This window comes from Hippocampus comes, unplaced genomic scaffold, assembly GCF_001891065.2.
Source record: "Hippocampus comes isolate QL1 unplaced genomic scaffold, H_comes_QL1_v1.1 scaffold23, whole genome shotgun sequence".
Taxonomy (NCBI): Eukaryota; Metazoa; Chordata; class Actinopteri; order Syngnathiformes; family Syngnathidae; genus Hippocampus; species Hippocampus comes.
Genome location: NW_017806066.1, coordinates 399,526 through 408,264, shown reverse-complemented (window position 1 = coordinate 408,264; position 8,739 = coordinate 399,526). Strand labels below are relative to the sequence as shown.

Below are 8,739 nucleotides of genomic sequence, written 5' to 3'. Positions count from 1 at the left end.
AGACAGGCAAGGCGTACGTGGAGCAGCACAAGCGGGTAGCAGGGAGAGCGTACGAGAACATCGGTGCCAAATATGGACCGGAGGTCCCAGAATCAATTGTATATATATCCATAAATTGTCTAATTATTTCATGTCATCCAGCATTGCATGCCGATCCATCAGCTGCCAGACGTTGCTGCAAGAAATCCTTAATGAGATGTGCAAGACAAATTTGTTGTAAGAGAACAGTGAAACTTCACGGGTGAGTGAAAGACTGCCACGGTACATCATTTGACATCCTGTGTGTGTGTGTGTGTGTGTGTGTGTGTGTGTGTGTGTGTGTGTGTGTGTGTGTGTGTGTGTGTGTGTGTGTGTGTGTGTGTGTGCACTCTCATTTTTCTGTGTGCCATCTGTCCATTCTGTACCCCCACACCACCGAGCCTCTCCCTCCCCTGTATTGGATTGGCATGTCGCCCATGTGTCTGCTAGTGACAAACAAAAGAGAGAGCATGAGGGTGAATCACGCTCTCTCTCTGGGGAGCCACCTCCTCTGTCACTCTGCTCCGCAAAGCCCCCCGAATCCGCTGCATTCCTTCCACTGTCAGCCGCCTTTGTGGGTGCGTGCGTGGGTGCGTGCGTGCGCCTGAAACTCAGGGAGATGGAGAGAGAATAGGTCAGAGGGCTTACTCTGTGTAAAAAAGGAAACATAACGTAATTGAGAGAGTTCAGGCTTAGCCTGGTCAATTCCAAGTCAAATCATAAGCATCAGGCATGCTTGCATTCCTTGTAACGTGAGTGCAAAAGATATTTGTCAGGGCTGACTTTTTTTTTTTAAATATTCAGACCGCGTTTTACCATTCAGGTTTTGACATTTTGGAGGAAAAAGTCACACGATACCAAGTTAGTCCGCGTATCCAAACCAATTTACAGATTCCGACTGATGTTTTGTGAGATCTAAAGATCCTCGACACCATATGATGAAGAGAAAGCTGCTCAAAACAGCCTCCATCCTATAATATTCCAAAGATTATTAAATGATCATATACTAATAAGCGTAATGGCCATGCAATTGAATATTCCAACAAGAAACTTAAAATGGAATCCTGTCATTGATCTTGATGCTGATTCGAGCCATTAAAAAAAAAAGTCATGAGGTGGAAAGAACCACGAAGCCAGCCATAGATCTAAGAGAGGAAAAAAAAAACTTATGCTTCATTTTCTCAAAATCATCGCGTGAGTTATTATTTTTTTTACTGCCAGAACTGTGGGACAACCAAGACACTTCCCAAAGTTGATCGTATGGACAAAGGAGCAATCGGGAGCAAAGAGCCTCCGAGAAAATGTTGACCAAGAAATGGATGATCTTGCGTGTACAGGGAGGAAAGACCGAGAGAAAAGTTCAAGAGGGAATCCCAGGATAGCAGTCTGCTACTAATCTGGGCTTCATGGTGGGTGGACCCACAGGAGACTCTTAAGTGAGAAGCAGAAAACACCTCCAGGACTGTGAGAAAGAAGACTGTTCCAATGGGACCAAGGTTGAACTTGAATTTGAATCAGTATGTACAGAGGGAGGCAAGCACCACTCATCATCTGCCTCTTTTGATTCTCATTCTGGAACCTTCTCTTATGTCCACGCATACTATCTGGAGGGGGGGGGGGGATAATTCATTCTCATATAGAGTAGTCCTAATTCCCAGTGCATGTGTTAGAAACTGTTCATGAGCTCCAAAACGTTCTTGCTTATTCTATATATAGAGTACTGTATGCACGCAAGCACGAGAAGAACTTTGGAGGCTTCACACAGGGAAGCTGGAACCCAGATTCAAACTCTTCACCTCAGAACTGCGAGGTGGATGTTCGAACCGCTATTCCACGGTTTGTGGATTTCCATATTAATGTATATTTCTTATAAACGAAATAAATATTTCTTCTTTTTAAATAGGACACTGACACATTTATCGGCGCTCACTATCGACGGAATAAAATTGCATCTCAGTTTGGAGGCTACAGTCGACCCGTTACTTAAACCAGACACAATGACGTGACTGTTGATTTGAAAATACATATTTATGTCTTTTCACTCACGTAAGACAGTGACATAACTCGACCAAAGTGTATCTCGACATCAGCGCGAAGCATCCCCTTGAGCGGCTCGCAAGTGGAAAAAGTGACTGATTGGATGGAATACCAAAGCGATGACATCACTGGCTTCGATGAGGAAGCCGTTTGGCGATTGGACGGCCGCCTCGGCCAATCGCGGGCGACGCACTTGGGAAGCGTTTAAAACACATTCTGAAAAGTGTCGGAAAGTTGCTTCCACACTTCAGGACCAGGTCCAAACGGAACGGCTCCGAATAAAATAAGATACTTGCGGATTAGTTGGGGACTTTCCCGCCTGCTTGCTTTGTGCTTTGTGCTGGACTCTCACAAGTCTTGACCTGTGCGTCCATTTTTAAAGCCCTACCCCCGCTCTCATTGTAAATAGAAACTCAGCAGCACCATGTCGCAACATTTCAGGAGTGGACCAGCGTTCGGACTTTCCGCCGAGGTCAAGAGTAAGGTAAGATGTTGGGGTCTCTTTTTTGTTGACTTTTTAGCATGATTAAAAAAAGTGGTTGACTTGGAAAGCAGCGCGTGTTTGAGAACAGTTCGTCAATGATGCTGCGTTTTCCTCTTTGACCCAAACGGCCTGACTATGTTGCGGTTCCGAGTACAGCGTCTGTCAAAGATTTGCTCACGCCGTTGAACAAGAAGTGGTTCGAACTTTTGACTATGTATTTCAAGGTCCATGGTAAGTGCTTGCAGGTTTTAAAAGACGCCACCTTTGGATTGCATACCGACTTTCGTGAGAACCACGATTGCGATCATGAAGTTGAAATTCTCCTTTCAGCGGTGGCTGTTTAATGCGTGGCATTTTAAAGGAGTTGATTAATTGTATTGACACGGTTTGCCAAATTTGATCCAAATTATAAATGTGGTTCTTCCGGAGGATTTTAATGAAACTAATAAAACCACACAACTCGACACCAAAAAATTTATTCCAACGAAAATGGACTAAAAGCCATTTGCCAAGAAATGGTGTGCCTGAATGATGATCAATAAAATGGCGTTGGTCTTTCGGCTGGAAATAATGACACAAAGGGGCAAATAATAAAATGGAATTGCAAGTTCGGGGGGTGGGGGGAGGCTACATTCCAGTCCAAAAGTGTTCTAAAATTGTTCTAATCTTGATTGGAAATGCTCCAGATGATGTTAGAAATGACCAGGATTGTGTAGAGTTTTTCCAAGATGGGGTAACGCATATGAATGACTTCAAAAATGTAAAAGGCAGCCGAAACAAGTGGCACGTCTGTGTAAACTGTCAAGAATATTCTGTCATCAACTTCCAATAAGCAGGATTCGATGACACGGCAATTTGCTTTGTTTCCACTCTCAGTTGGCCATTGTATGTTGCGATGAATCAGAGCAGCTCATCTTCGGTGTGCAGAAGGTCAGACTGTAGTGATTCCAACAGCGATCCCATCGTCGTCATCCTCGGGCTGTACGAAGACGGGCACGTTGTTGTTCTTTGTGGCTATCGGAGATGCTTTGTTGCCAGGTCAGAGTTATTTTGTTGTGCTGACGGAGTCCTCCGACGACAGTCGGATGGTACGTTCCAGCGTGCTGAAGTCAGGGAGGAGGCACGCGTGCGGCCGGGAGACTGACGGGGGGGACCATCAGTCATAAACAAACGGCCTTTTATGGAGTGACCGGTGCCCTCGCTCGGAACTCAAGAAAGTGTGTTTAGCTTCAATCGTTTACATGGAAGTCAAGAATGACAAAACACTGTCCTGACAGAACGCAGGGGGACACCGGCTTGGCTCGTCCAGACAAAGTATTGCCAACGCGGAACGCTAAAGGAAATCCGATGGACCCATCGGAAATACTGCATCTTACAATCCGGAATTCTATTCGACTCGTTTGGATCGGGATTGATTTTTGTGATAAGAATTGACGGCAATAACATGAAGCAGTTCAAACTTTTGAGGTATTGTGTAAGTGATGTTTCACTAATTTCATTCATCGGTTGGAAAAGCGGTTGATAATAAAACAAATGTGTTGCGCCTTTGATCGGTGTTTTAACATGAAGCAGTTCAAACTTTTGAGGTATTGTGTAAGTGATGTTTCACTAATTTCATTCATCGGTTGGAAAAGCGATTGATAATAAAACCAATGTGTTGCGCCTTTGATCGGCGTTTCCTTGGTCTTGGACATCAGGGGATTCTTCCAATAATTGCATCTTGAAACCTCTCAGGCCCGATGTGCAGCACCTTCGCTATGACCAGCAGGGGTGCAGTTCATACATTCTTGATCAGTTTGCAATCAAGAGAAAATTCTCATGGCTAAAAAAAAAAAAATCCAATTTTCGGAAGGTTGCTTGGAAAGTCGATTTGTATGCATTTTCCAAATATCTCCGTTTCTGTTGGACTTGTCCTCATTTGGGTCACGGGTTAACTGGAGCCTATGCGAGCTGGATAGCAGGCGAGGTACACCCTGGACTGGTCGCCAGCCAATCGCAGGCCACATAGAGACAACCAGCCAGTGACACCCACATTCACGCCTGTTCTCAATGAACTTCCCGTGCATATTTTTGCAATCTCTGATGAAGCCGGAGGACCTGGATAAAGCCAACATCATAGTAACGGAGTCAGTCATCAAAAGATTGCTTCCATGCCATCTAGGTGCCGAGGAACTGTTGTAAGTGAAGGGTGGAGCTTCCTTTAGCCAGGCCATGGCCTCGTATTGAAAAAAAAAAAAAAAAAAGGGATTCATTGCCATCATGTGCATGTATGTCGTTCCAAACCTTTTCAAGTGTGAAGATTTTAGTTGCAGATATTCACTGCAGGGCTCTCTTTCTAATGATGGTCTAATTGACTTTTTCCACAAATAGGTTCCTATTAAAAGGATCGGCCAGCTGGGATGGCCCATTTGCCACTCCAAAACGATTTCTTTTTGATCAGGAAAGCGACGCTTGCTTGTATTTTAAATGTGTTTTGTAAAAACAATCAGTAAATAATGGAATTTTAGTGCCGTCATCATTTTCGCATAAAGACCCATTATACACAGTACGTTCAATGTTCAGCTCATTCAAGTGTACCTTGAAATGATTGTGGGGGGAAAAAAAAACTTTTCCTTTTGAGTTCTTAGTTGATCCGCTCGGTGTGTGTTCAAAAAAATCGATCCGGGAATTTATCGTTGCGGGCCTCTTTACAATACGGCGTATGTAAAGTAATATCGGGACGCGTATCCCCTCGATTGCCACGTCTCGAGATCCACATGGACGGCGTTGGGTCGTGAGGTTGTGTCCAATCCCCAGCCCAAATATCGATGGCGTTTGCAAGTTGAATACATCGGGCCCCGTTTGCCATTTCTGAATGATCATTCATGCGCTGCGGCATTTATCTTGATTCCGGTTCATACCCCAATCAGATCGATTTGCTATGCCCGCAAAAAATAAAATCAGGTCCGGACTCAACGCCGTAACGTAAAACAATCCAACTGAAGCACCTTGGCTGGAAGCCCAGCCCAAATATCGATGGCGTTTGCAAGTTGAATACATCGGGCCCCGTTTGCCATTTCTGAATGATCATTCATGCGCTGCGGCATTTATCTTGATTCCGGTTCATACCCCAATCAGATCGATTGGCTATGCCCGCAAAAAATAAAATCAGGTCCGGACTCGGCGACGCCGTAACGTAAAACAATCCAACTGAAGCACCTCGGCTGGAAGCGGGGGCCTTCCCGTGCTGGCTTGTCTCTATCAGGCTGAATGCCATTCACTGTAAAAGGGAATACTCGCAAAAAGCCAGACTGAGCGAGAGGCAGTGAGAAATATGAGCTTGGCCAGTCGACAAAAGAGAGTAGGTTAGTCAGGGAGGGGGGAGGGGAGGGGGGGCGCTGGTGGAGTGTCTGGGAAAGCTGTTTCTCCCAAGTTTGGTGTGATCTCGTGGAAGCGACGCCATCCCCATCCCTTCGGCTTGGAAAGGTTGCTTATGTTGGCGACTGATGTCAGACGGTCAGGACTTCTCTATGACGCAGTCGGGAAAAGGGGACAAAGTAGACGAGGGTCCACAGAGCTTTTTCCTTGTCACGTCATGTCAACATTTTTTTTTTTCAAGACATATATGGTGCGCCACTTTCTGTTTTTCCAAAGAAAAGTAACGCGTGGATTGTTGTCGTGTTCATTTTGGTCGTCATTGTTTCTTGTGTCATCGAAGCGACAGGTTCTCTTGCAGGCAGGTCCTTTTTGACGCCACCGCAGTCTTTCCATGGACAACCAAAGCGCTTTTGCAAATCTCTCTTCCCCCGCGCCCCCCCTTCAAATTGTTCTCCCGTTTGATCATCGTCCATGCCAAAAAAGGACTTTGTTGGTTGTCAATTGTTTTTGTGACCCAATGCAGAGATTTTAAAACCCCATGAAAATAAACATTGCAGTCATCTCAATTGGAGGCAATTACGAAATACAAAAGCAGATGCCGATCAAATGGGCCATTTTTGACCTCGCCATTCAAAGCAGCACATTCAAATAGTTTCGCGGCGGACCACAAAACTGTTGTAAACAACTACACTGAGATCATAAAGTGACGGGTGGATCCACATTTGTTTCCTGTCCAACAGTGATCCGCCAAGTAATCGAAAGCAAGCAACGTGCGTCAAAGACTTTTGGGTGAAGCTGAGTTTCTCCCGAATCGTGTCGTTTCACCTCTGCTCTGTCCTCAGTTGGCAGGCAAGTATGACCCTCACATGGAGGAGGCACTCAGGCTGTGGATTCAGGATGTTACCAGCAAGAAGATTGGAGAAAACTTCATGGAGAGTCTGAAAGATGGAGTCGTGCTCTGCGAGTAAGGGAGCGTTCTCGTCTCGCTCGTACGCCAAAAGATTTTTGATTCCTGTGACTTTTTCTGCCATTTCCACATGGATGCGGTATCCTTAGACCCCGTGATGCTCTGTCACAATTCATTTCGGGGCTGGGCTGTCCAGACAGACAAATGGAAGGACGAAAGGGCCATTTTAAGGTTCTCCAACATAAAAGCTGCACCAGAAGCTCCGCATTGACGCGTCTGTAACGTCGAGAAGAATCATGTAGAAGGTTTAGTTAGAATGATGGAGAAGTTGTACGTCAATGCAAAGGACAACCACAATTGTAAACATTCTGTGGGACAGCATCAGTCCAAACGGAACACGATCGTCTTTGCGGAGACCGAGCGCCTGATCCCGTTTTCGCACGGCCGTGTGATGCTCTCAGAAGGACGAAAGGGCCATTTTAAGGTTCTCCAACATTAAAGCTGCACCAAAAGCTCCGCATTGACACACGTCTGTAACGAAGAGAAGAATCATGTAGAAGGTTTAGGTAGAATGATGGAGAAGTTGTACATCAATGCAAAGGACAACCATAATTGTAAACATTCTGTGGGACAGCATCAGTCCAAACGGAACACGATCGTCTTTGCGGAGACAGAGCGCCTGATTCTGTTTTCACACGGCCGTGTGATGCTCTCGCATCTCTCATTGGAATTGAAGATTTCTGTCGAGCATTTTCATGTCTCTCTGTTTCTTTGTAGACTGGTTAATGTTCTCCAGCCGGGCTCTGTGAAAAAGATCAACCACTCCAGTCAAAACTGGCACCAGGTAACGGCAGACGCCGTTGTCGCGCGGTCTCCGTTGTATCGCACGGTCACTCTGAACTGTTCACACATTCCAATTCCGAGTTAGTTTCATTGACGATTGTCCGTCGGTGTGGCGGTTTGCCGATCAACTCATCCTGGGTCTCCCCCCGCTTCAACTCACTCGCGATGTACGCTATGTTTCGAAAAGACTGTACTATGGAGGTCCTTTGTTGAAAATCTTCACATCGATCGTCACATTCCAAAAACAAAAGCGGTAGCCCCTTGGCTGTTGTCAGTAGCCAAGAAGTAGCTCTCGTTCTGCAAAAGGTTTGTCCCCCCACCCCCGGGCTGTAAGTTTGGACACAAAATATTTGTGATACTGTCGTAAGCGTTAGAATATATTCCCGATTGATTCTTTTTTTTTCACTTATTTTAATGCGTTTGCAATATGTCAAGCGTCGATCGACCCATTTTCCGACTAATTTTCATCGTACTATGGAGGTCCTTTGTTGAAAATCTTCACATCGATCGTCACATTCCAAAAACAAAAGCGGTAGCCCCTTGGCTGTTGTCAGTAGCCAAGAAGTAGCTCTCGTTCTGCAAAAGGTTTGTCCCCCCACCCCTGGTCTGTAATTTTTGACACAAACTATTTGTGATACTGTCGTAAGCGTTAGAATATATTCCTGATTGATTTTTTTTTTTTCACTTATTTTCATGCGTTTGCAATATGTCAAGCGTCGATCGACCCATTTTCCGACTAATTTTCATCGTCTTTTGTCTTCCGCAGTTGGAAAACATCGGCAATTTTGTCCGTGCCATCACAGAGTACGGCCTGAAACCTCACGACATCTTTGAGGCCAACGACTTGTTTGAGAATGTCAACCATACTCAGGTCCAGTCCACTCTCATCGCTCTGGCAGGAATGGTGAGGGCAAACCTTGCTAGCGTTGCGCCGCTTTTCATGTTGTTGCTGGGTTTTTTTTTTTTTTCTTTATTCCCCAAACGGCAAAAATCAACCATTTGACTGCTACTTGTGTGTGTAGATTCTCAGTCATCTGGTAAATAAGCAAAAATTTGAATCTGGGCCACTGGACTTTTCTTATCTGTTGACGAT

General features: G+C 45.2%; 1 protein-coding gene and 1 long non-coding RNA gene across 2 annotated transcripts; both read left to right on the top strand.

Moving 5' to 3' along the window:
* The first annotated feature begins 2,253 nt into the window (after positions 1 to 2,253).
* Positions 2,254 to 8,691, top strand: LOC109529993 (calponin-1-like). The gene is made up of 5 exons (XM_019893465.1): positions 2,254 to 2,539; positions 6,739 to 6,860; positions 7,581 to 7,647; positions 8,413 to 8,599; positions 8,669 to 8,691. Exons 1-5 carry the CDS (start codon positions 2,480 to 2,482, stop codon positions 8,689 to 8,691), a joined length of 459 nt encoding a protein of 152 aa, XP_019749024.1. The 5' UTR covers positions 2,254 to 2,479.
* Positions 2,608 to 4,763, top strand: LOC109530026 (uncharacterized). The gene is made up of 2 exons (XR_002170938.1): positions 2,608 to 4,006; positions 4,126 to 4,763. It is a non-coding gene; the product is annotated as an uncharacterized LOC109530026 (long non-coding RNA).
* Positions 8,692 to 8,739: the final 48 nt, after the last annotated feature.

What these genes read in the sequence shown, in the direction of transcription:
- LOC109529993 (XM_019893465.1), top strand. Translation starts at nt 2,480, where the DNA reads ATGTCGCAACATTTCAGGAGTGGACCAGCGTTCGGACTTTCCGCCGAG. An exon ending in GATGGAGTCGTGCTCTGCGA is followed by an intron (nt 6,861 to 7,580) that starts GTAAGGGAGCGT and finishes GTTTCTTTGTAG; the next exon opens with ACTGGTTAATGTTCTCCAGC. An exon ending in CCAGTCAAAACTGGCACCAG is followed by an intron (nt 7,648 to 8,412) that starts GTAACGGCAGAC and finishes TGTCTTCCGCAG; the next exon opens with TTGGAAAACATCGGCAATTT.